The sequence below is a fragment of the Peromyscus maniculatus genome, chromosome 7 (genome assembly GCF_049852395.1).
Source record: "Peromyscus maniculatus bairdii isolate BWxNUB_F1_BW_parent chromosome 7, HU_Pman_BW_mat_3.1, whole genome shotgun sequence".
Classification (NCBI taxonomy): Eukaryota; Metazoa; Chordata; class Mammalia; order Rodentia; family Cricetidae; genus Peromyscus; species Peromyscus maniculatus.
In genome coordinates, this window is record NC_134858.1 from 72,499,685 (window position 1) to 72,527,263 (window position 27,579).

At 42.1% G+C, this 27,579-nt stretch overlaps 1 protein-coding gene across 7 annotated transcripts in view; it reads left to right on the forward strand.

Moving 5' to 3' along the window:
- The window catches only part of Atosa (atos homolog A), a 76,168-nt gene that overhangs the window by 14,464 nt on the left and 34,125 nt on the right, over positions 1 to 27,579 (forward strand). For 3 of the 7 annotated variants that reach the window (XR_006074213.2, XM_076576693.1, XM_042281277.2), the window contains exon 3: positions 14,397 to 14,570. The exons of 3 other annotated variants lie outside the window; for them this stretch is intronic. Coding sequence is in view for 3 of the 4 variants with exons in the window: in XM_076576693.1 (XP_076432808.1) it covers positions 14,397 to 14,570 (174 nt within the window). In the remaining variant the exon portion in view is untranslated. Of the gene's footprint in view, positions 1 to 8,259; positions 8,543 to 14,396; positions 14,571 to 27,579 lie in introns of those variants that run through there. One more of the 7 variants, XM_006973755.4, reaches the window with a different exon arrangement.

The following is a 27,579-nucleotide window of genomic DNA, read 5'->3' on the forward strand; positions in this document are numbered from 1 at the left end:
GGTAGGAAAAGCAGGAAGCAGGAAGGTCCTGGGTCTTAGTTCTCTCGCTGTCTGTGCCAATAGTCACCACCTTCTTTACCCAGGATCCTCTTCATCTGATGGGTAGATGAGATGACTTCAGGGGGTCCCTCTAGGTTCATTGTCCCTTCATTCATAACTCCTTTCTTAAATGTTGTTTCTCTGGACATGTCTACTTAGAAACTGGGAAGGATCTAGACAGACTGTTGAGAAAGTGTTTTCATCTTAGTAATGACTATGCAGAGTGAACACTGGTCCTGGAGTGTAGTGTGCTCTAGCTTCTCATCTAACCTTGACCTGTGCCTTTCTGATAACTTGGGTTGTAGAGTGCAGGTGTCTACCAGGCACTCTGAATGTCTCAGATCAGAGGGAAAGCCTCAGGTGATATGCACAGTGGCACAGATTAAATTCCATTATGAGCATCTTAGCCCCTGAAAGTGCTTTTGTTACTCTGAAATTAGTCTCAGAGCCATTCAGCTTCTAGAAACCCAAGTGAGAAAGGCTTTTGGAGAACGTGAAACTCTAGTTAAGAAAACTAGAATTTGGCTAGGCAGTGGTGGCACACGCCTTTAATCCCAGAATTCAGGAAGCAGAAGCAGACAGATCTCTGTGAGTTCAAGGCCAGTCTGGTCTACAGAGCGAGTTCTGGGACAGAAAGAAAGGAAAGAGGGAGGGAGGAAGGGAGGAAGGAGGGAGGGAGGGAGGGAGGGAGGGAGGGAGGGAAGGGGTGGGGAGGACAAGGTTGGAGAAAAGAAGTAACCTCTCCAGCTATTAAAGCTGGTCTCAGCTGGTCTCAGATTTGTTGTAGGACGTCCTTCCTGACAGGGCTGTTGTAGCAGTCGGTGGAGGTAAGATGTGGAAAGTGTCCAGCTACAACTTGACTCTGAACAGTGTGTAGTTCTTCTGTCTACTGCTGTGAATGTCAGCATCTCTTTAGTACACAGGTTGAACACATATTCCAGGTGCTCTGAAAGAAACGTACACAGGTCAAAAGAGGCTGAGGTCAGAGAACGTGGTTAAGACCTCTGTGAAAGAACAGAGGTCAAGAGGGAGTGAGCTGTGCAAGGAGTGGGGTCAGAATGTTCCAGGGCAAGGTGTCTTGTACATAGGCGCTGAATTTAGGAAGAGTCTGGCCTCCTCTAGGAACTGAAGGAAGACCAGATACTGACCGCACTTTTTTGCTTCCTTAACCTGTCTTCTCCAAGGGAAGAGAGTGTATCCAAGCCCTTGGCTGTGTCTCTCCTTCCAACCACAGAACTGGCTTTATATTGTGTTTATAAACCACTCACATGCCCATCTCTTCCTTAGTCAACAACAGCACCTTGAAGGAGTACCTTCGCTCCCTTTAGACAGGAGTAGGCAGGATGCAGTAAGGGGTTTGATTTGGTTAGCCTTGGTGTGTTTTAGAAGGATCTCACATTGCCTAGCTTGGCCTTGAACTCCCTACATGGCTGAAGGTGGCCTTAACCTGATCATCCTAGCTCTACCTCCTAAGTCCCAGGATTACAGGCATGTGTTGTTATGCTTGGATGTTCATATGGTACCTTGAAAAATAAAATGAAGATATTAGCACACTTTTTTAAAGCATATTCAAATAATTTCAGAGATAAATAGTCAACATTGCTGCCCTGAGACAACATTCTCTCTGCTGTCAAAATCACTTGTCAGCCTTTGTGCATGCAGTGATGGCTAATGTCGTTTTCCTTATTTGTGAGAAAAAGAAAATGGAGCCAGAGAGATGTTTTAGTGGCTCCTAGCACTTGCTGTTCTTGCAGAGAACCTGATTTTGGGTCCTAGCACTGATGCCAGGAGGTTCATAGGCACCTGCATTTTCAGCTGCTGGGGATCTGGCACCTTCATCTGGCCTCTGAGCACATCCACACTACACAAATAAAAAAAAATATTTCTTTTTTAAATGACAGTTTTGGTTTCGTGGTTGTTTTTCAACACATTAGTTGTAGTATCTGCTCTCTGTGGTTGTTTAAAAATTAGTTAACTAAATAAGTTAGTGCAGCACAGTGCAGTGCTGGAGGAGGAGCCTAGGGCCTCGTGCATGCTAGGAAAGTCCTCTGCTCTTAAGCTGTGTCTCCATCCCTGTTTCTTTTTGTGTAACCCTGGCTGACCTCAGGCTGCCTGCCCCGTCTTCCTGTCTCAGGCTTCTAGTGCTGAGATTACAAGTGTGTGCCGCCACACTAGGCTCAGGAGGTCTGTGTAACTGTTGACCTTACTTGAATTTTGCTAAGGTTCTTCCAGAATTTTTTTTTTTTTTTTTTTTTTTTTTTTTTTTTTTTTTTTTGGTTTTTCGAGACAGGGTTTCTCTGTGTTGCTTTGTGCCTTTCCTGGAACTCACTTGGTAGCCCAGGCTGGCCTCGAACTCACAGAGATCCGCCTGGCTCTGCCTCCCGAGTGCTGGGATTAAAGGCGTGCGCCACCACCGCCCGGCTGGTTCTTCCAGAATTTAACATACTGAATCTGTCACTGACATCAGCCCCTGTTAATAAAGGTGACAGTATATACATCAGTGACAGGCATAGGGCTTGGAGTTGTCACTCACCAACTGCTTTAGTTTCTTTAGGCAGCCTCTTAATCTTCAAAATACTGCTTCAGGAACAGAAGAACAGGTAATTATGGGCTCTTAGCTCCATGGAAAAGCTTTCAGGAAAAACATCGATTTATCAGCATAAAAGGTCTTTATTGGTTCTAGCTGACTTGAAAGTAGCATGCTTTGCAGTAACAGGCCATTAGCAAACCCCAGAGTGCACCTGTGAGGAAGTAAAGGGGGATCCATGTGCACCTCGACACACGTTTTATGTAATAATGCTGAAATTAACCATGTGTTATAGGGTATTAAAAAGAATTCTTATGCCTGATCTTGACACTTATTATATGTGACTAATGTGTGTGCAGATATTATTAGACAAAGTGTTTGCCCGGTAGCTTAGATTAAAATAACCCCTGTTCTAGCTCATTTTAAACAATGTAGTATGAACGGTGCCAAAAGAACCGGCGAGAACATTTTCTTCTCTCCAGGATCTCGGGTCTTGTAAACAAGGCTCTGCTCCTGCAGCCCATCCAGGTCGTCATAACCCAGACCGTGCCCAGATGAGGATGCCAATTAGGTCCCTTTGAGTCTTCTTATTATTTATGTCAAAAATGCTGTTGGTTCTTAATAACAAGTATCTCAGGTGCTCTTTTGCCACTCAAACCATCTCAGCAAACACAACTCAGCGTGTGCATGGAAGAGGAAATGAATGTGACTGGCATCTTGACTTAGCCCTAAACTGTCCCGACAGCATGCTATTGTTTTTAATTTTCAGAAAGACTTAGCTATAACTGTTAACAATGTTGAATTTCAACTATTTTGTCACCTTTCTTGCAACTTAAATCATTAAGGTATTATATGTGATGCTGTTTAAGCAATGTAAAAAATAAGAATAGAAACCTTTGACAGTCAAGATCAGCTTCATCCATTTGTTATTTATCTGTATTGCTCTGTGTGTTTGTGTGTCTGTCTGTGTGTCTACGTCTATATGTGTCTGTGTGTGTGTCTGTCAGTGTGTGTCTGTGTCTATATGTGTCTGTCTGTGTGTATGTGTACATGTGAAGAGGTGTTTTGGGAGGGGGCTCTGGATTCCTTTATGATAGCATGGACCTCATGTATCCAAAGGTAAGGAAACTTAAAATACTTGGGTGGTTCTGGAAATCCATCCGAGGGCACTGGACAAGCACTGACTGCTACTGAGCTGTGTCTCCCTGCCCAAGAAGAGACTTAACATTCTTGAATTGCTTGAAAGCCAAGCACTGGGCTGGATGGTTTGTGGCATTAGAGAAATCATTTTTTATAACTTTATAAATAAATAAGCTCAGGTAGTTTTGCTAGGACATCTGCCCCAAGTGATCTTCCCCACGAGGGAAGTGGGAAGGTGCCTGCACTTCCCTGCCTGGGCTGTCTCAGAAGTCCGACGTGGGAAGTTGCAGAGAGTGGAGCACTTTGCGGCTCTCCCACTTGTGTCTTGTTTGGTTCACCGGCCGCTCCTGGAGCATCCAGAGCTGCACTTCATTCACAAAGCTGGCTGGAGGCCAAGTTTAAATCTGGGGCTCTCAGGTCAGTTCCTCCTCACTTGCTTCACTCCCCTGGGTGGAGGGAGTGGCCTCTGTCATGAAGTGCAAGGTGCACCAGTGGACCCTTTTGTGTCCAACTCATGGTCTTGCTGCATCCAGGCTCCCTGTGTCAGGACTGGTGTTTTTAAGATAGATGGTTGGTTGGTTTTTTGTTTTGCATTTATCCTCCCCTTCTGGCTTGGCCCTTGCAGCCTGTTAGCAGCTTTGGTGTGTAATAGGCTGCTGTAGTGTCAAGTATTGGTTAGTAGATAGAAAACACCAATGTGAACATTCTTTGTTTAAATCTTATCCTTGCTGGGCAGTGGTTATACACGCCTTTAATCCCAGCACTCAGGAGGCAGAGCCAGGCGGATCTCTGAGTTCAGGGCCAGCCTGGGCTACAGAGTGAGATCCAGGACAGGCACCAAAACTACACGGAGAAACCCTGTCTCGAAAAACCTAAAAAAAAAAATGTATCCTTGTGTGAGGCTGTATTTGCCTTATGGATAGAGATGGATGCATGTATATAAGAAACATTTGTCTAGCCTGGCGGCATAGGCCTGTAATTGTAACTACTTATCATTCACGGTCTGCCTGTGTGCTACAGTAAAATCAGGGTCAGGGTAGGCAACACTTTGAGACCCTGTCTCAATTTAAATAAGTAAAAATTGCAATGTGATGAGCAACTGTAATCCCAGCACTTATAAGACTGAGGCCGGGGGTCACTATAAGCTCAAGGCTACTTTGGTTGCACAGTGAGTGTGAGGTCAGCCAGGATTACATAGCAAGACAAAAAAAGAAAAAAAAGAAAGAAAACTGTGGCTGTATTTCTGTGGTAATACACTTGTCCAGCATACTCAAGGCCCTCAGTTCAGTCCTCAGTTTCCCCCGACACTCAGGTTCTGGGAAGGATAGCTATGTTTAAGCTCAAACATAAGACACAAAAAGAACTCCATCAGAACCCTAGTTTTGTCCACTTGACTCTGGTTACCTGGGCAGGTAACAAGTCAGTTTTCTCAGTTGCATAAGAACTGCCTGAGAGTGAGAGGAGGTAGATATGTAACAAGTTGGGGGGCAGCTCCTGTGTAGTGGCTCCCTAATATATCCCTATGCATGGTAGTTACTGAACATACCCACATTGAAAGGTCCTTTTTGTTCAAGAAGTATCAAAGCTTGTATCCAAAGTATCTTAGCAGTTATTTCTGCTAGCAGGAAACAGATAATCTAAAACAGTTGGCTTTTGACGTTCTTCTATTTGGAATGAATACATTGTTTTAAAAACCATTATAAAAGATGAGCTTTCCTGTCAGTTTCCTTGCATGAGGATAACAAAAGTAACTTCCTGAACTGGACCACATAGAGTGAGTGCATACTAGTGTGTGTGTAAGTGTGTATAGGTGTGTGTGGGGGAGGTAGAGACCTAAGGACAGAAGCCAGCCCTTGTGTAGCATCTCTGTGTCTAGACTCTTGGCCTACAGATGGAGATCTACAGAGTTGACGCGCGCTGTCAAGCATATCCATCATAGCTTTGTTTACTAAGATTAGCAACCCAGGGAGAAGCAAGACTCCTTCAGAAAGACGGAAGGTGCTCTTCAAGATGCACTGGACCAGCAGCACAGGGGAGGAACCTTGTAAAGTAAACTTTGTTTGGTTAGTTTTTATTTTTCTCTCTTTTTTGATTTTTCCAAGACAGGGTTTCTCTGTGTAGTTTGGGTGCCTGTCCTGGATCTCATTCTGTAGACCAGGCTGGCCTCGAACTCACAGAGATCTGCCTGGCTCTGCCTCCCGAGTGCTGAGACTAAAGGTGTGTGCCACCACCACCCGGCTAGTTTTTATTTTTCAAGGTGATGCTCTTCTTGGAAAAGGTTATTAATTTATACTTATAATCTGACTAAATAAAAACAATGTATTTTCTGAGTTCTCCCTTTTTCTTGTTTAGTAGTTATTTATTTACTTATTTTGATCAGAGTCTCATGTAGCCCAGACTGGCCTCAAAATCTGATTCTTCCTGCCTCAGTCTCCCAAGTGCTGGGATTATAGGTGTGCAGTACACCTGGCTTGGGAATTCTTTATGCTGTTAGTCCATACTATAGTATCAGTAAACACCCAGTAGCATAAGCTGTTAATTACAGTGCTCAACAGCTGTAACTGAAAGGAAGTGGTCCCACTCTACCTAGGAGTTACTAGTATTGGATTTATTTCCAAGATAAGAGCCTCACTGAATAACCCAAGATAACCTAGATATTGTGATCCTCTTGCATCAGCCTCTGGAATGTTTATATTGCGGTTGTGTTGTACCATGCTCAGCTATGTTTTATGTGGCTCTTCTGGTTTGTTGTTGTTGTTTTAGAAAGATGAGAAAAAGTTAATTTTGAAATACAAATTTATTAATCCAGATTTTTAATGTGATTCCCTTAGATGAACCAGTTTTCTTATCTGGGCAATGGAAATAATACTCTCTATTCATTTGTGTTTTATTCATCTCCAGTAGTTTGGAAGTAAAATTAAATCATGTGGGATTCAACTTGGCATGATGCTGGGTGAGCAATTGTAACATGCAGATGTGATACTGCCATTTGAAGGGCATACAGTGTAACGGAGGAGACCCCATAAAGCAGTCATTTGTCAGCAGCCATGTGCATTTTAGGTCCAGTACTTAGAGGGGGCTTGAGACTAGTCTTGCATCAGGGAAGTTTTTAGTGGCTTAGAAATTTTCTTTCTCCTACTGTTAGTGAATAGAAGATTCATGTTTTGAACCCTTTGGTCTGACTTTAAAACCCTGCCTTCTCTATAGTAGCATCCCCTGAGTTGCCTGTGACGTGGGCTCATTCTGTGTTCTCAAGCATACCCTGTGTTGTTCCTTGGGAGAGTTGGGAGCTCTCCATGCCTAGTGGAGGAGCCAGCAACAGGGTTAGATTTAACTCTTTGGTTGTGTTTACTTGTGTGTTGTGAACCCCTGGAGTCTAGACGCTTCCTTGGGGTGGTAATCTTGTGGATTCTGGGGCTGTTATGAAACTGCCTGACGCCGTGCTGTTTGTGGCCTCTCGTGTAAAAATAGCCTCGTGGTGCTCATGGGGTGCTTAGTGGCCAGTGTTTCCATCATCCTGCACTCCCCCACCTAGGACACTTGAGGTAAACAAAGCTCCCAGTAAGAGCAGATTGCAGCAGCTGCTCTACAGACCGCAAAGCTGCCACCAAGAACTCAGAAAAGGTTCCATTGCTTTAACATCCAGAGCCCTCTGCCTGGTTGATGAGATAGATGTTCAGAAAAGCATTTCTGAAATAAAACCATTTGTGATCTGTTTATCCCTTCATACCTGTGTTGAGTCTCCCAGGCACTTACAGGGGTTTGGGGCCTGTCTTAGTGGCAGAGTGATTGCCTGGCAAGCACAAGACCCTAGGTTCAATCAGCAACACCACTAAAAAATTTAAAATCCAAGCAGCTTTGCAAGCTGGGGAGGTGTTTTTGCTGTTGATGTTCGTGGAGATGATGTGGACTAGTATACATGAAACCTGAAAATTATCAGTACCTTCCCATGTCCAGGTAATTTTTAAGATAAAAGTAAATGGATTTAGAATATGTGTCTTGCTTCATGTAACAAGAGACCTATGCTGGAAATTCCTACCTCCTTCCTACACTGTAAGAGTTCCCTAAGCAGCTTGTGGCTTTTCCCTTTTGGATCTTACTCAGCGACCTGTTAACCTGTTCTTGCCTCTTAAAGGCACTGGGACTTGTGAGGTCAAAAAGATAGGCGGCCCTACCTGCCAGTTCAGTGCCTCTCCGGTGGTGCCAGTCTAGGAGTTTGCTTTTGAGTTCAGAGTAGGTAGATTCAGGTCCAGGCTACATTCACATGGTTACTATTTCTGTATTTACACGTTGAGGGTTTCACTTGGGTGAGAACCTGATTTACTTGAAGTGGAAGGTAATAAATGTTTCCCCTCACTTCCCTGCTTTGTTCTGGGTTTTATGTGCAACCCAACCAGAGATCAATTTTATCTTACACACTTCTGGTCTTTTAAGAGCAATTAGAAGTACACGTGTTGGGGCCCCGTGCTGGTCATTGTCAGTTCACTGATCTTCCCTTTCAAGTTGCCTAAACACAGCTGAGTTCTTAAGAGGAGCAAAGAAAACATGACCGTGCTGCCAAGTAGACAGGAAGCCCGGCGAGCGAGCGAGTAAGCGAGCCGACCCAGGAGTGAGGCTGAGCACAGCCTGCGTCCAATCAGCTGAGCGCACTGTTGCTATGTGCGCCCTACTCTGCCTTTGTGAGAAGCCTGCCCGGGGAAGCGCTGCGCTCCGCTCTGCTCCCTTGTTTTCCACCGCTGCCGACATCTGGATCCCTCCGTGGCTGACAGTGTAGCAACTGACAGCCGGAGGCTTCCAGTATGGTTTTCAGTGGGAACAAAGGGCTCCGAAGACAAGGTGTGTAATGAGGTGTTTTCAGTGGTTTTGTTGTCAAGCGGCCAGTTTGGGGTGGTTGTTGCTTGTACGGCTGGTTTACGTGGATTTTTAATAAACAGGTCCAGGGATATGATTGGACTTTGAGAGTCATGGGACGTAGGGACAAATTGTCCTCTGCTTCAGATAGCCTGTTTCCTTTGAACAGCATTGCCTGAAGGATTATTAAAATGCTAATCTGAACAATGAGTGGGAAGAAAAGAAACCAGATACAGTGTGCTCACTTTAATGAGGAAAAATGTGATAGAAATGAGAACATGGGGAGGGAGGGCGGTTAGCCAGGAGTCCTGGCTGTGTGCACAGAATATATTTTAAAACAAAAGCTGCCAAGGAGTGTTTTGAAAATCTGGTATATATGTTTAGTTGAATTAATTATTTCTGAATGAGATCAAAATTACCAGGGATTAGCCTAGTGGTTTTTGACAGGAAGGGATCCATACTGCCCATCCATAATGCACTTATGAAGATGCTTCCCAAAATTATGTAGTCTCTTAATTAGGTCTCTTGACTAGTTTTGTGCAGTTCAGATAGAAGACAGTGATGTAATTCACCAGTAAACCTGGTAAATGGTCATCTAGAAAATAGAGCAAGAGATTTTGAAGCCAACCCATCAATGTGTACAATAGTATTTTAAGACTAAAGTTAGCCTCCTAAGTATAATTCTACACCTGATGAGCTAATTGCAAATGTTAAAAAATTATTAATTAAGCAACACTGATTTAGTAATTGAATAGGGTATAAGGTACAGTGTGTTTGAGATCTGAAAATGCTGTCCTATATAATGTTGTTTGTTCTTTTTTTGTTGTTTTGTTTTGTTTTTTGAGACAGGCTTTCTCTGTAGCCCCGGCAGTCCTGGAACTCACTCTGTGGACCAGGCTGGCCTCGAACTCAGATCCTACTGCCTCTGCTTCTTGAGTGCTGGAACTAAAGGCATGTGCCACCCCGCCACTCTCCCCTGCCCCCCTTCAATTTTTCAAATACTGTGAAATTAAAATTTATATGATTGATGTAGGTGATGGCTCTTTTGAGCTAATTAAAGCAGGGCAGGACAATTAGCATATTTCCCATTTGATGAGCAGTCAGTGTTGAGCTGTAACTAATACAGGTTTTGGATGTGGTTTTGCTTTTATCTTGTGGTACTAGGGATCAGAGGCAGGCTTTGTGCACACTGGGCAAGCACTGTGTCTGAGCTACCTTGTCAACCATCACATTTTCTTTTATGTAGTTGTGTAAGTCATCCCTTTCTAATTCATTTTGAGACTTGTGTCTGAACTTTTTAATCTTTATAAACATTCTTTGGAAAAGGATTGTTTTCTTTTCAAAAAGTCCTTGTAATTAGAAAGTCATAGCAACCAGTATCAGCATTTTTTGATAAGTGAGGAAAAAAATGTTTCTTTCCTTTGTAAACAACTTAAAACATGTTGGTGCTTTTGTGCCTTTTGTTACTTATTCTTAACAATACATATATTTGTGTCAGGGTAAAAGCTTGCTGGGTATGGTGGCACACTCCTGTAATCCAGCACTTGAAAAGCTGAGGCAAGAGACTCACAAATTAGAGGCCAGCCTGGGCTACAGAGCCAGACCCTGTGTTTAAAAGAAGAAGAAAATGACCACCTGGGGTCAACCTGGTTGTTTTCTCTTTTTGAGCTCATTCTCATCAACTGCTAATTCCATTGTCTAAATTACACAATCAGAACCCCAGAGCATTACTTAAACTGTTCCTCTCTCCAGTTCCCTTTGGTTTACTTCCTAAGAATGAACTGAACTCTAGGTGCAGGCTGTTTTCATGTGCTGTACAAGATGGGAGAACACAGGGCCACAGACAGAGCTGATCACACGTCCTCGTCACATAGGCTTCGCTGTATCCAACAGGGATGTTCCTGGCAGATCCGTCCACTGAGTCCTTGCTGAGCATCTGAAGATGCTTTCTGTCTGAGAGCACTGAGAATCCTGTTCACTGTCAGAATCTCTGGATGACGGACAGCTAGACACCGGTGGTTAGAGCAGTGTTGCTAGCTAGTTCAACTGAGTTTATTATTTGATGGGAGGAATTCCCCTGCCTTCTGTGTCAGATCTTAAATTGGCTCTATGCCTTTGCACTTTGCTTTATTGAAGCAAGCACAGTTCTGTTTATCAAGTACAGTGATGTAGAAATGTGCCTGCATGTTTTGAAATCTGTAAGCTGTGATCCGTAAATACATCTTATTTCCTAATCCTAAATTCTGTCCCTGGTTGTTGGAAGGAGGAGGGTTGGTGGTGGTGCCGGGGCTTAAGCCAAGTGGACAAGCTAGGGAAGCATGCTGCCACCGAGCCCCTTCTCCAGCCGGGTTCCTAAATTCTCTTATGTAAACTTTTGGGCCAGATGGGTACCAGTCTGGCGGTGGTGACTTTTTAGTTTAGGCCTGTGAAATCATTTCTGTTCTAGGTGTCACCACAGATGTTTGCTTCTTTGTCCTTTAAATGTCCGCCTAAATGCTTCGTGATAAACCTTCAGCTCTCCCCTGCAGAAGCTCCTTCCTATCGGTAGCCTGAATCCAAGGAAGACTGGTTTACACAGTCAGCTAGACGGGCAGGTGGTCGGCCATTTTCTTCTCTCTTCCCCTCCTGTTCGTTCTCATTCTCTCTCTCCCCCTCCCTCCCTCCCTCCCTCCTTCCCCCCCCCCCTCTCTTTCTCTCTCTCTCTGTTTTCCTTGAGACAGTGTCGTTTATTTCCAGTCTGAGATGGCCATCCTGCCTCAGCCTCCCATGTTGAAGACCGGCCTCCAGCATGGCCGCTCCCAGGCTGTTGCTGAGCAGTTTCACACATCAACTGTGCTGCTATATAGACTTGATGCTTTTGTAAGAACAGAGTGTGTCTTATTTTAGCCTTGAGACGTCACTGTGGAAAGTCAGAGACTAGGGAGATATACCTGTTAGTGATATTAATTGGGTCTGGTTATATAATCCTTTGTGCCAAGACTGTGTTACGAAACTGGCAGCCAAGGACTGCTGGCAGGGAAGCTGGAATTATTACCTTCTTGTTCTCATTCGCAGATTCTGAACATCAAAGGGAGTAATGGTGCACACTGGAACAATGAAATTACAAATTACAGGAAATAATAAGCATATCAAAAATAACCAGTCAGGCCTCAGATTTTGCTAGGAGTTTTTTGTGTGGAATAAGAGGGAACTGAGGCAGCTGGTTATACATGCCCTGTTCTCCAACTTGTATTGTGAATTCAGCACCAGCCTGGGCCACACCGTGAGACAGTGTCTCAACTAGTGATGGCAATAATGATAATGATCCAGCCTGTCTTCCTGTGGAGGTTCGGGGTCTGAGGTGTGCCTTGGTGGGCCATGGACACCAGCTCTTCTTCTGTAGTGAGTTCAGTGAAAAAGTGTACAAAAGTACCCAGATTAATGGCTCAGTTAAACACTCAGTGACGTCTGACATAAATCCCCAAGTGTAAACAAGTTTTCTCAGGATTAGGTAGATGTCAATTTTCAGTTAAGACTTTGCCCCAAGCTTCACATTTATAGAAATGATACATTTCTTGATTTTCTGAGCTGTGTCATGCTTTGGAAAGGGACAAGAGGGCTAAATCAGAAAAGGGAATCAGAGAAGATGGCTGTCAGAAGCTAACCTCAAACAGTGGGTCTAGAGAGCAAGAGAAGTCAGGGAAGGGAAGGCAAGGCCGTGCTCAGGGCAGTCTGCTGTGGCCTGTGCTGTGCATGCCCCGCTCTGCAAATGTCTAGCTGCTCTGACCTCTGGGTCAAGCCTCCGGGTAGTCACTTGTTTCTCTTTGGGGTTCCTCAGCAGGAACTTAGTAGAGTGACCTTGGTGTTGCCTCCCATTGCCAGCTGTCCAGGAGCCAGAAAGTGAATATCACAAATGAGTCGAATAAGACTGTCTCAAGAGTGCAGAAACTTCCAGAATAGAACTTGGGTGCTATTGTGAGGCTAAATTTTGAAAACTCAAACTTCAAAGTGAAAATGTTCAGAAAATGCTCTTTTAAAAGATTAATTCATTCACAAGATTTTTAATGACTACAATATTTTCACTGTTTTGAGCTATGATAATTTTATTGTGTTAAAGGCAAGATTTAGTATGAGTCCCATCCTCACTTGTATGTTTTCTTTTAATACTAAGATTTTTTTTTGGTGTGTGTGTGGGGGTGGAGGTGGGGAGATGGGGGTCAAACCCAGGGCCTTGTGTATGCAAGATAAATACTTCACCACTGAGCTACACCCAGCTCTAGTGCTGAGATGATTCACAGAAACATAAACATCAGTTAGTCTTACAACCTGCTGAAGACCACGTAGTTTACTGAGAGCTAAGAAGCAAGCAGATTTAAAAAGGAAGCTGATGCCTTCCATCAAAGCCCATCTTTTCCCTGTCGATGAGTCCAGTGGTTCTGCTAGGCGCTGTCTGTACCAGGCCCAGGGATTACTTTGCACTTGGTGAAAAAGGAACACAGCCTTTCAGAAGCTGTAATCCCAGCATTTGGGAGTATGGGGCAGTAGGGTTGCCACAAGTTCAAAGCCACTCGAGCTACGTTGCTAGTACCAGGCCCTCTAGGGCCACTTAACAAGACCCTGTCTTAAAGAACAAACCAAAACAGCAAAAATATGGCGTGAGTGATTCATACTTGTAATCAGCACCTGGGGTTAGAGGCAGGAGTTAAAAGTCAACTTGGGTTACATAGTGAATTCAACCTCAGCCTGGACTTCAAAAATCAAAACAGTGCCGAGGAAGAAGGCTCAGAGAGTAAAACACCTGAGTCTTGGTTCTCAGAACCTGTGTAAAGCTGGGCATAGTAATGCATCTGCAACTCTTGTGATACGAGGTAGATTCATGGACCAGTTAGCCTGGTATACGCAGCAGTAACCATCAACAAAAGAGAAAGGCAGAAGCTGAGAACTGACACCTGAAGTTGACCTCTGACCTCCACATGCATGCTCTGGTGTGGTACTCTCACACTCACACGAGTGTACACTCATGTGCATACACATACATATATATCATATATATACACACATGCTCACAGACACAAAATTCAGGCTTAAGACAGACTGAGTAAGGATTTTAAGACATGCATGTAAGAAAAATATAGGTTTTGAACACCTGTGTGGGTTTTGTAGCCTCAAAGGAGATGGTGGCATGTGCCACAGTGTCCTGATAAAACCCATTGTTTGCACTGACTTCTGCATTCTGGGTGAGCTGTGGCAAAGAGTCAGGCACAGAAGACCACTTTGGAACAGCTCTGAGCTGCAGGACGCCCAAAGAACACTTCCTTCGGCCTTAGGCTGCCATCTGAACTCTGCAGAAAAGGTCCTGTTCTAGAAATGGAGGTCCACTGCAAGAATATCACCTTCCTCCATCTTTGTTTAAGACGGTCCAGCTGAGCTGCAGTTGCTCTGTGCGGTAATTAGAAGCACGTCTGTATCCCATTATCTTTTGTGTTTCTCCAGGAGTTTTAGGTTTCACGCATATAAACACACACTCAGTGGAAAATGTGAATGCTGAGAGTGCTAAGGAGTGAAGGGTCGCGCACGTGGCAGAGGGGTGAATGTTGAAAGGACTGAGTGTGTTTTTTGGGACCAGCCTATGCTGTAACCATATTCCCACGAGGTAAAAATGCAAGACTAAATTAGGTTAGGCTTAAGGATAATTTTGGAAAGTTATGTGCCAGTTATCAGGGATTAGTAAGGCTGGAACAAAACAAAACAGCACTAGAATAGTAGATGGTTGCCTTTTTAGCACAGACTATTCTCTGAGCACTCAGTTAAATCTAGAGCATGTGGTTCTGAAAGGGGTTTTTGCTTTCTTCTGTGACAGTGTTCTCTCAGCAACTGCCTCCAAGTTCTTTCTGCATGGGCTGTGGAATAACAATACCAGGCAGTGGGGATGTTTCCACAAAGGACAGTGAAAAGGATACCATCTACTTGAAGCATTTCAGTCTGACAGAGCGATATCCTAAGGCCGATGCTTTACTTGGAACACAGAGAAGTGGTATGACGTGGGCTTAGTGCAGGGAGGACAGCGGTGAATCAGAGCTGTGTAGCCCCCAGTGTAAGCCCAGGCATCTGTGACACATGGATGAAAGCATAATTCTTAGCCCAAATTGTAAGGAGGCAAAACTATATCCTTTAGGATACCAGCAGATTCCCTGAGTGACCAGCAGATTCCCTGAGTGACAACTTCCTCTGATGAGTCCGGGTCCTTCTGTTTCCCAGTGCTTTGATGTGTGTCCCTGTTAACTTTCATCACATCCCAAATGAGACCAATCCTTGCCAGCCTCACAAGATAGGCCTCTCCTTGGGGGTTGTGATGGTGTTTGCTCCGCCCCCTTGGAGGTGGTGGTGATGGTGCCTTGCTCTGTTTTTGCTTTCTTTCTTTCTTTCTTTCTTTTTTTTTTTTAAAGATTTATTTATTTATTATGTATACAGTATATGTGACTGCAAGCCAGAAGAGGGCACCAGATCTCATTACAGATGGTTGTGAGCCACCATGTGGCTGCTGGGAATTGAACTCAGGACCTCTGGAAGAATAGTCAACGCTCTTAACCTCTGAGCCATCTCTCCAGCCCCTGTTTTTGCTTTCTTTTTTTTTTTTTTTTTTTTTTTTTTTTTTTGGTTTTTCGAGACAGGGTTTCTCTGTGTAGCTTTGCGCCTTTCCTGGAGCTCACTTGGTAGCCCAGGCTGGCCTCGAACTCACAGAGATCCGCCTGGCTCTGCCTCCCGAGTGCTGGGATTAAAGGCGTGCGCCACCACCGCCCGGCGTTTTTGCTTTCTTAAGAGCTGAATTTTACTCATAGCTTTTCACACCTAAACATTAAGTTTCTCACTTCTACTCCAGTCTTCAAGCTAATCCTTCGGATTGATTGAGTTCAGAGGGTTTTCCTGGAGCCTTGGTCACCCCCAACTCCTTACACAAGCATTCAGTAAATTGTATGGTGTATATCTGCAGTCCTGTCAAAGATTGCCCAGGAACTAGGAAGAGCTCTCTCATTTTTCATTTTTTTATAGATTTGAATGCCTGTGAGCCTTGTGTTAGAGACTTCATGGGTGATTGGCTAAAGCAGTTTGCTTATTTTAAAAATGAATGTTTCTTTTTCCCATTTGAGGGAACTTTATTGATAGAATAGAAGGTAGAAGACTATTAAAATACAAAGATCGTGAGGATAATAAGAATCATTATTTGAAAAGTTTGATGTCCAGAACCCAAGTAAAGATGGAAGGAGAAAACTTACTCCATAACGTCATCCTCTGATCTCCACATGCATGACATTCACACACACACACACACACACACACACACACACACACACACATACATTCAGGCACATTCATACACATGGACACACACTCACACATACATACATCATGTACACACAGGTGTGCATAGTATACACAAACACAGATGATTGACCTTTTTTCCATGGAGTTTCAGCTAAAGGTGTGTTTTATTCATGCTGAGTTTAGCAAGGAAAAGTACACAGTGCATGCAGTGAGTCCTTCCAAGACAGTCAGAGCTGCAGCAGAGGGCACAGGCTTCAAATGAGATGGGAGACCCAGAGAAGGAGAGTGTCTATGAGCCGAATTGGAGACCTTCTGAGAGGTTCATGCCCACTCACCCCCTTTTTGGGAAGATCTCATTATATAGCCCGAAGTAGCCTTAAGCTAGTCATCCTCTTGTGTCACCTTCCAAAGTACTGGGACTTCCAAAGTACATGGGAGAGCTACCACACCTAGCCCATAGCATATTTATTGATGTGTAGGATATGAGGAATTTTCCCTTCCAAAGAGAAACTATGTTAGGAAATATAAAGGGGACGTCTGCTTGCAAGAGTAGCTTTTAAACCCAGCTTGATCCCCTCTACATGTTGTGAGAGCTTGACCCTAGAGTTGCCCGTGAGTGTCTTAAGAGGCTCTCACAAATGGTGAGATCTAAGCCCCCATGGCTTCTAGAAGTTGATTGAAGTAGTTTTCATCACTAGCTATAGTTATAGGGAACCACTAATGAGTCCATGAAGCATCTCAAGAAAAGCAGGATGAGGATGCTAAAGAATGGGTGTGCTCTTCCAATGCACAGGAGTATGAATTACCTTCTGACTGCCTAGGTCTCTATGGTGTAGCTTATGAGACCTTCAGGAGCCAGTGCTGGGAACAAGCAGTGACTAAGGTGGCTAAGACAGACTGAGTGAAAGATGAGGTCCATGCCCTGGGGCTTGGTGGTGCACACATTTGATCCCAGCACTCCGGAGGCAGAGGCAAGCAGATCCCAGTCTCTGAAGCCAATCTGATCTACATAGAGAGTTCCAGACCAGCCAGGGATACACAGATCCTGTCTCCAAACAAAACACTAAGTAAAGAAAAGATTAGGTTGGGGTTTGGATTTTTCACCCCGTGCTTCCTTACTGTGCTTCAGGCATCCAGTGCTCCAACTGTCCTGGAAATGGCCATGGGTCACAATTGCTGGAAATAGAGCAATCAGACTTTCCCACAGAGGGCAAACTTGGGACAAAGATGGAAATGGAGTGTAGATCATTCTTAGGTTTCAAGTCCCAAAGTGCCAAGCAGCTGTGTTGGGACAAAGGCTTCCACTCCAGCTAGCACCCCTGTGATTATTTTTAGTTTGTTGTGGTAGGATAGACTTAGGGTCAGCCTGTGCCTGTGGCCAAAGTGGTATTAAAAACAACAGATGGAATGGTGCTGCTGGTGATTGCAAAGGACTGAAACTGGAAGAAGCCTGTTCAGTTTCACACACCTTTATTGTCAGAGTGGACAGAGGGTCAGAGAGTTTGACCTTCACTAAGGACTCGAGGCTCGTGGACTACAGAGCTTGACAGGTGGCTCCGGAGCAGCTTTTCCCATACTGTTCAGTAACTTGAAAGCACTGTGGGAAATGCTGCTTTGATTTTTTTATTTTTTGTTTTTTGTTTTGTTGTTTGGTTATTTTTTGAGAGATCTGTGAGTTTCAAGATATTGTACATCTACAAGTACAGACCTAATGATGTGTTACTTAGCTGTCAAAATTTAGGGAGAGACCATGTGAGGTGTCACATGCCTATAATCTGAGCACTTTGAAGATGGTGGCAGAAGGATCAGGGGTGAGAGGTCATCTCAGCTACACAGCAAGGTTAAGACCAGTTTAGATGATATGAGACCCTCTATCAAAAAAACATTTTTTTTTATTTTAGGGAGAAAGAGCTAAGTCTGGAAGTGGAATGTGGGCTTTAAGTAGATTGGCACACTTATTGTCAAGATATAGTTTGGACTAATGAGCAGTAAATGACTGCTTAATTATAAAAGCTGCACATTTGATTGACTGGCCTCAAACCAGTTTAATCTGGTTCTAGGAAATAGTCTGTGCTTGACTGCCTGAAGTTCATGATAACCGTGACCACTGTGATCCAATAAAACATCAATTAAAATTGTTCCTTTGGAATTAAATCTCAGGACTTGACCATTGTAGTTAGCACAGGATCCCACCTCTGGCCTCCGCCACTCTAAAGGGACCAGAGGGCAGTTGGAATGGTGTTTGAAGAGAAAAACTGAAGAGAGAAAGCATGGCTTCAGTTCTTACCAACCTGATAGTAAGGTGATACTTTTAAAAGAGAAACTGTAATTAAGCTAAAATGTTTCATCCTAAAGCATTGATCTCTGTAGCAGTGTGTAAACGGGAATGAATGAATCCCTTGAGTAAGTGAAGGCTTAGTAAGTGGCATGGCCTGCCTTAAGTAGTTCAGTCATTGTTGGAACCTGTGCTTCCTCTTCCCAAATGCTGCTGTAATGTCTCCTTTTCTTTTAGAAAACTTGTTCTCTTTAAAATTTTATTTTATGCATAGGGATAGTTTGCCTGCATGCATGTCTGTGTACCACATGTGTGCCTGGTACCTGCATAAGCCAGAAGAGGGCATTGCATCCCTGGAACTTCAAACAGTTGTGGGCCACCATGTGGGTGCTGGGGATTGAACCTGGGTCCTCTGAAAGAGCACCCAGTGCTTTTAACCCCAGAACCATCCCTCCAGTCCCAGAAAACTTTCCTTTCCCACTTCTGCCCCGTGACTCCATTGTTTTGGAATTGGCAGTTTTCCATCTTGGGGAGTACAGGTCTCTTGACTTTGGTCGGGGTGGCGGGTGGGGTGAGTAGGCAGAAGGACCCCACAGTAATGCTGCCCTACTTCTGGTTACTTCCAGCCTCAACCTTTCTGTGCTTTACTGAGGGATGGCCTGATGTCCACAGCAAGACAGGCCAGCCCATCTTGATTCTGCCTCCCAGCATCTATTCTAAAATATCTTTCCATTTATGAAATTATGGTGAAAGTGAAATTTAAAACACTGCACTTTAAATCTCCTTCTTTTTGCAGTCCTGTACTTTTGCTCAGAAAGTGAAATAGTACATCTTTAATAAAGGTTATTAATCCTGAAACTTTGCAAGTTTATTTTATTTTAATTTTTTACATTATTCTTAATGCTACTTTTTTCCTTCATTTTTGTGACAACCTCATATAGCCTAGGCTAGTCCAAAACTCACTATGCATCTGAGGCCTTGGCTTCCTGGTCTTGCTGTCTCTATCCCAAGTGCTGGGATTACAGGTATAAACCACCACACTTGACATATCTTTAGGCATTATTCAAAAATCATAAGAAATATGAAATTGTATTTCTTTTTAACTGAGTGGACTTCATCAGGCATTTTGCTAAATAAGATTCTTTTTAAAAATACCTTTAGCAAAATGTAAAAGTCTGTATTGTTGTAGATTTTTGTTGTTGCTTTAGTAAATCTCATTTGTCTGTGACTTTGGAAGCCTTGGAGCCAGATAGACCTGCACATGTGATTGGTGTCTACCATGTCCCAGCTCCTCAAGATTTGATTTAAGGCATTACAAAATGCTACATAATGTTTGTAACAAAATTAAAACAAGACAGCATGTCATCAAATAGAACCGACTCCTTTTTACTTCCTTTTCTGTTTCTCAGGCTTTTTTTACTTCCTTTTCTGTTTCTCAGGCAGTTTGATGCATGTACCTCCAGTTTTTCTAGTCACTTGTTAGCCACATAAACTCACATGCATTTGTATGCTTTACAACTGGTAAAAAACAAAAACGAGGCCGTACTATATATGTGCCACCAACTTCGCCTTTCCCTGCTGAGCAGTGACTGTGCATCTGCAGAGATACTGACCTAACTGCAGCACAGTCTTCTATGTGGGAATGTAGTTGTTTTTGAAGTAGCTTTGTCATGTTTTTGGGTACTTGGGAAAGGACCCAGGGCCTTGAGCATGCTGGGCACATGCCGTGTTCCTTAGCCACACTGCCAGCCTTGCTCATTCAGCTGCACATTGTAGGAAATAAATGCATTATCTAGGTACTTTTGTTAGAATTGGGGTGCTGTGTAGATATATAAGGCACAGCAATCCTAGATGCAAAATATAATGTCTGAGTTCAGACGTTAGAAGTATGTGATGTTAGAAGTATGTGATGTGTGTTGTTTTGTTGCCTCATTTAAATCTGAGTTTCAGATGAATGAGTAATTTCTTAGTACAAGTATATCCTGTACTGAAGTTCCATGTAATTGGGCAAGTTTTATTTTTATTTGTGAAATTGAGCAACCATAATTAGAATCTTATATAAAGTAAATGGCCTCTCCATTACCCTGTGTCATCCCCTGAGTTTAGGATGTTATTTTGTTTTTATAAATAACGAAGTGGAGAAAATACACACATGTTGCATGCATTTTAAAAATGAAGGATCACGGTTTAAACTTTGCTTTTCAACTTCCTCCACTGGATCTGTCTCAGCAGCTTCCTCATGTTCATGTCAGAATCACATTTAGTAGTGTAAATGGTTAATATTTTGAGTTTTTAAAGTGAGGTTATAAGAAAATACTTTTCTCCTTGTTTTTAAATGCTAGTAAAATATTTTCAATGGTGTAAAATTACTGTCGTTTGTAACAAATACATTTAGGATCAACCCAGTACAAAGTCCTTGAGACTTATAGGCTGCAGCTGGACCAACTCTGATTCAGTTGTTAAAGACAAATTAGTAGTGAGGTCTGCATTCACCTCTGTAGGACTTCGTTGATTGGAGAGCCAAGTACTGAAATGGGACCAATATGTGCTGGTTGGAGACATTTCCTGTGTATTTTGGGGGAAGTTGCATAACCTGTCTAGACTTCCTCTTCTTTAATGTTTTATCAGGGAGAATTAATAAACAAACAGAGATTGGCTTGGTTTTAGGAACTGTCATTTCATTTCAGCTGCTATAACAAAATGCACTAAACTGAGTAATTTATAATGAAGAGAAATTTATTGCTTAGAGTTCTGGAGGCTGGGAGTCCAAAGATCTAGACACCAGAAGATTTAGTGTCTGTAAAAGGCTCACCTCTGCTGCAGAGACAAGCCTTCCTGTTATATCCTCAAGTAAAGGGACAAACAGGATCCTTTGGGTGGCCCCAGAGGCCCAGCTCTGACTACCATCATATTGGGAGCTAGGTTTCAATAAAAAATTTCAGAAGGACACAAGCATTCAGACCATATTAAGAAATCTGCCATATATTTAGAAAAGCCAAGTATAACTTTTACTGACTTCAAGGTAAGAGGAAGAGAAGGTGTTAAATGTTTATAGAAAGTTCAAGACATTCTCATCACTTAAATTGATATTTGAGCCTATTCACTCAGTGTCTTCCAGGCCTCTCCTCTCACAACTGCCTAAGGATAAACACATAAAATTGAAGTGGCTAGCATAAATTATTTTTAGTTACAATTTAGAAAAATGACTCAGTAAAAAAATTTTCATTCACATACATAGTCCCCATACAATTATAAAGCCAAAGGTGTTAGCGTTTTAATACGTTTTTAGTTGAAATAGAATTATCTTACCACCCTTTCCCCTCTAGCCCTTCCTAGCCACCCTCTCTGTAATCCCTCTTCTACCCCCTTCCCAATTGGATAGCCTCTTTCTCTTTTATTATTTTTGTTGCATGTGTATATGTGTATTCACAAGTATATAAAAATACAGCCTTCTGAATCCATTTCTGGGTGTGTATATGGTTTCAGAGCTGATCACATTGCATTGGATAGCCCACTAAGGGTCTCATTCTTAGGAGAGGCTAATTCTCCCTCTTCCAGGAATTGTTAGTTGCCTGTAACTTTTAAAATGTCTAAGGGTAGGACCCTATGGAATTTCCCCTTTCCACATTAACATGTCTCCTGATGTTGCCATTGTTCTGGTCTTCTTTATGCAGCCGGTTCTAGGAGAGACTGTTCGACAGCAGACTTCCTGGTGTTCTGGCTCTTACAATCTTTCTGTCCCCTTTTCTTTGATGTTCCTTGAGCCATAGATGCAGAAGCTGTGATGGAGGTGTATCCACTAGGGATGGGCTCCCATCATCTGTTGATTTCTACATTGTGTCCAGTTTTCGTTTTCTGTAATGGTTTCCACTTGGTAGAAAGAGAGGCTTCTTTGATAGCTACACTTAACAAGGAAAGGTGGCTGTTTTTTGTGGGTAATGCATCTGGAACTAGGCTTGTAGGTTTGTAGATGGGAAAGGGCCAGAAGAGGTGGCCCTCTAACAATTTTACAGCAAATCAAATTACAGGACCAATACACTGTAAGTCATTGTGACATGTTACAATTATAAAGTTACCGATCAAAGTATGAGCACAGTGATTGGTCCAGTTTTAGGGGCCAAGTCTTTCAGAGTTAGGAATATTTGTGATACTGTATGTATTGATATTTGCTTAATCTACATTCTGCCTCGTGGCTCATTACCTCATCCTTACTGCCAATCCTCCTTCCTTTGTGTCTGTCTGGCAACTCTGCCTTTCTTCTTCCCAGAGTTCTCTCTCTGCCTCTACCTCCAACCTAGCTATTGGTGGTTCAGCTTTTTATTACACCAATCACAACAATACATCTACACAGTTTACAAATATCCTACAACATTTCCTCCTTTTGTCTAAATAAAAAGGAAAGGTTTTAACTCTAATACAATAAAACTATATACAATAAGAACAATTATCAAGTAAGAATTACATTTACAATGTCCAGTCCATTTGTATTTGGCAAAATTAGAAAAAATATTCCATTATCTGTCCTTTCTTGGTGAGTCCAAAGTTTTGTACATAATTTATTTTCTATCATAACTCAGGAAGACTGTAACTGTAACTATCTAGCCTTCAACCCCATCAGAGACCTGAGAAGGATATAATATTATCTGAGTAAACAGGAAGCTCATAGCAAGCAACTTAAAACTATAAAAATGACAGAAACAGCTAGTTGCCTGGATGGTCACGTATGGTTTCTCTGCAACATTGGGGCATCAATCTTCAGCCTACAAGACTAGAACATTGGATAGACTTTTCTGTGAAGCAGGAATTTTGAAGGACTGTCCTATCTTGTCTTGGCAAAGTTTGTCAACCACCTTCTTTCTTGTCTTGCTTGACCAATTTGGACAACATATTGTCAGCAGTAGAGGGAAGTTCAATTTCTTGCCCAGTGACTAACTTTGCCACAATAAAAACAAGCTCCATATGGATGTTCTTCAATGCACATCACCCTTTTTTGAAGTAAATTGGCGCTGCCAGGAGCAGATGTGTCTCACTGTAATGAAAAGCCTTATGTTAAAAAATTAAATTCTACATTCTGTAGGTCTCTGAAGTACTTGAAGACCATTTATCTATCTAAAGTCTGTTTAACCTTGAAAACATAACAAACATGACTACAAGTTTATTATTAAAAATAACTAACTACTAACCTATATTTCTTAATTATATATTACATTTTTAAATGAGCTGCATAGGTTCAATACCTTAAACAAGAGTAGAAACATAATGCAGTATAACAAAAATGACCTGAAATTTATATCAATACACAAAATCCACACCAATATAAAATATTTGAGATTAATAGTTGCTTTTTAGTTTAAAGTACATTTAATAATTTAGCCTTTTAGCCTATCATTTCTGTATACCCCATTTCTTTCCAGAACTAGATTCCTGAATCTAATCTCCTTTGCTCAGCTTTCTCTATGACCATAACCAACAACAACTTGTAACCAACCTCCCTAAATGATAAACATTCATAATCCATTGAACAACCAAAAACAACTCATTCCCCCTCTTGGGAATGTGGATGTCATATTCTCTAGACTGCTTCCTGTTACCTGGGGTGACAGCATCTTTAGGAGATGCTGAGAAAATTGGGATACTGGTCAAGTACTGGGAGAGCTAGCTATATTATTTTTTGTTTAATCTCTGTGAAATAGGAAAGTGTAGAGCTTATCTAAAGTTTTGACTGGAGTAGTCAGTGAGGCTGGACCATCTCAACTAGCAGCTTTGAAGTTGTTCTGGATGCAGAATTTTGAGGAAACTGCAGCAGAGGCATTTTAAGAGGCTGAATCACCTGGGATACTTGTTTTCATTGGTGCCTGGTCTTTTTCTTCTGAAATCATATACACTTTTAAAGGTAAAATACATATCTGCATTAATACAAGTATGAAATGTGTGGTGTATACAAGTCAGCTAACAATGATTTTTTTTCTTTTATATTTGAACAGGTGAAAGGCATCTATCTGTCAACTTTATAAGTCCATCTGGACTGTATAACCAGACCTCTATCCATGCCATAGCATGTAATTATAAGTCATGAGAACTCTGTAGCCAACAAGATTTATCATGTCTCACTCAGTCTCAGAGCTGTTCCTGTGTTGAGGGATCAGCAAATGCATCACCTGTCTTGTAGGGAATTTTTTTTTCTTCATGTCTGTAGCCAAGATTTTCAGGTCTTCCTCATCAAATCTGATCTTTATTAATGTTGGAGGAATCCATAGCTTTTTTTTTTTCCTGTAGAAACAAAAACAAAACTTCTCCCCCAACACAACATGTTTTTTCTGACTTCCATTCTGAAGTTAAGACATTTTTAAAATATACAGGTTGGTTTATTTAGCAGTTTCCATAGTCCAGTGTCTCTCAGCAGCGATTTTGTTTTCATAAGCATTTAAAAAATTTAAAGTCAGCAAAGCACCATACAGGATCCAGACATCCTGTGTATTCTGCTCCTATATCAAAGGATCAGCATATACATCACCTGTGTTATGGGTTTTTGTTTTTTTGTTTGTTTTTTGTTTGTTTTTCTTGATGTCTGTAGCCAAGATTTTCAAGAGGTCTTCCCTAGTCAAATCTGATCTTTATTAATTTTGAATGAATCCATCTTTCTTGTTGGATTATCTTTGGGCTGCCAACCTGCAAATAATGACCCAGAGACTTATTATTAACTATGAAAGTTTGGCTTTAGCTTAAGTTTTTTCTCAACTAGCTCTTAGAACTTACTTAATCCATATTCTTTTAATCCACGTTCTGCCACATGGCTTAGTTACTTCTTCTTAGTATGATACACCCAGTTCCCTCGGAGTCTGCTGGTGAAATCGTGCACCTAGATTCCTCCTCCCAGTTTCTCTCTGCACGCAAGTCCCACCTATACCTCCTGCCTAGCTATTGACCATTTAGCCGTTTATTACACCAATTACAGCAGTATGTCTTCACACAGTGTACAAATATCCCACAACAATACCCATTCCTCACTTAGGTGTTATTAGTTGGTCTATGCAGTTTGTAACTACAGCTGACACAAGACTGTTGTATACGGTAACAATGGTGCTCTCATGATGACGCAGCTCCTTCCGCCCTTTCTGTGTCTCCCTTGCTTGGGTGTCACTCTCTTAATCATTACCTGGTTTCAAGGTTCCGTTAAAAGCAGGGAGTCTGGCAGAGGCAGGCAAATCTCTGAGTTCAAAGCCAGCCTGGTTTATAGAGCAAGTTCCGGAACAGTCGGCTACATAAGGAAACCCTATCTCAAAAGAAATAAAAAAAAGAGCAGGGAGTCTTAGGGGCTGGAGAGAGAGCCCAGTGGTTAAGAAAACTTAGTGATCTTTCAGAGGATTTTTTTTTTTTTTGATTCCCTGCACCCATATGGGGAAGTTCATAATGATATAACTTCAGTCCCAGGAGATATGATGCCCTCTTCTGGCCTCTATGGACACTGTACTCACATGGCATACAGACAGACATATACACATAAATAAAAATTTTTAAGAAAAGCAAGAGCAAGAGTTCTGAATCACTAAACATTATTCTATAGTGGAGTGGCTGCACTTCAAAATTTCCTAGGAATCCTTTTTTAAAGATATAATGTTTGAACAAAAAAAAAAAAGAAAAAAAATGATATAATGCTTGGCCTTAAATGGAGTCCTAGTATTATTCTGTTATTGTATTTTTGTTTGGGCTCTCAGAATTGGATGCAGGGCCTTAAATATGAATCACAAACTCTGCCACTGAGCTACATGCCCAACCACTATTTTTGTTTTTCAAAGATTTCCAGTTTATTTCATGTGTTGCTAAAACTCAAAACACAAGATTTCAAACTTTCAAAAGTTTCCTCTGAGATTAACAGCAAAATCTTGTTACATAATAGCATGTATTTCATAATCATGTTCAGATAACACACTTTACCTCTGAAGTGAACAGTGCTGTAAGCTGTATATTGTCACCATCTTTCTCAGGAAAATAAGCTTTAAACAGACAAAAACTATTTTCTTGGCTTACACAACTCAGAGTATAGTAAAGACTCAGAATGTTGATATGATCTTAACCATGAAATCATAATTTGTCATCATTCTTGATGGCTGTGGATATAGAACCCTGGTCTTCCTCCAGACTAGGCAGCCACTGTACCAATGCTGTATGCACCCAATTCTGAAATATAGATTGATTTTTTTTTTTTTTTGGTTTTTTGAGTCAGGGTTTCTCTGCATAGCTTTGGAGCCTGTCCTGGAACTCACTCTATAGACCAGGCTGGCCTCGAACTCACAGAGATCCACCTGCCTCTGCCTCCGGAGGGATTAAGGGCATGTGCCACCACCGCCCAGCTAGATTGAGCACCATTTGTTGCTGGAGAGCTTCTCTCCAGGTTCCACCAAGCCCCACAGTCCCACAATCCACTTATAAAATAATCACTCAGACGCTTATATCACTTATAAACTGTATGGCCGTGGCAGGCTTCTTGCTAACTGTTCTTTTATCTTAAATTAACCCATTTTTATAAATCTATACCTTGCCACGTAGCTGGTGGCTTACCGGCGTCTTCACATGCTGCTTGTCCTGGCGGTGGCTGCAGTGTCTCTCTCCTCAGCTTTCCGCTTCCCAGAATTCTCCTCTCTCCTTGTCCCACCTACTTCCTGCCTGGCAACCTACTTCCTGCCTGGTCACTGGCCATCAGTGTTTTATTTATATAGAGCAATATCCACAGCATGATTGTTTTTTTAACCTATCTTTGTTAAGCATTCTTTCTGATGACTGTATTTTTTACTTTGGTTCATGTACACAGTTTCCTTAGAAATATGTACAGCTAAGAGCTGGGTGTGGCAGTGCTCACTGTAATCCTAGCAGGTAAGAGGCTGAGGCAGGAGGAGTGGGAGCCCCGGTCCACCCTGGGTTCCATGGTGAGTTTGAGGAAAGTCTGGGTTACTTATTGAGCTCTGCCTGCCTATCGATCTGTCTGTCTATATGTCTGTCTATGAATATATCCATCCATGACATACATTCATGAAATACGAATGCAGTTCTTATTTTTAGATTTTTTTTTTTAAGATTTATTTATTTATGATGTATATAGTGTTCTGCCTGCATGTATGCCTGCAGGCCAGAAGAGGGCACCAGATCTCATTGCAGATGGTTGTGAGCCACCATGTGGTTGCTGGGAATCGAACTCAGGACCTCTGGAAGAGCAGCCAGTGTTCTTAATCTGTAAGCTCCAGGAATGCAGTTTTTATGAGCATCTATGTCTGCAACTATTGCTTTTTTTCTTCAGATAAAATGTTTGTTGGCTCAATGGTTTCACTCAAAAATTGAGTGTCTTTTCAAAAGGAGCTGAAAAATATTTAGCTAATAGAGTTTGCTTACTTTGGTTTTGGTCAATCATGCCATATTGTATGTAAATCAGAATCAGATAAAATTCATCACT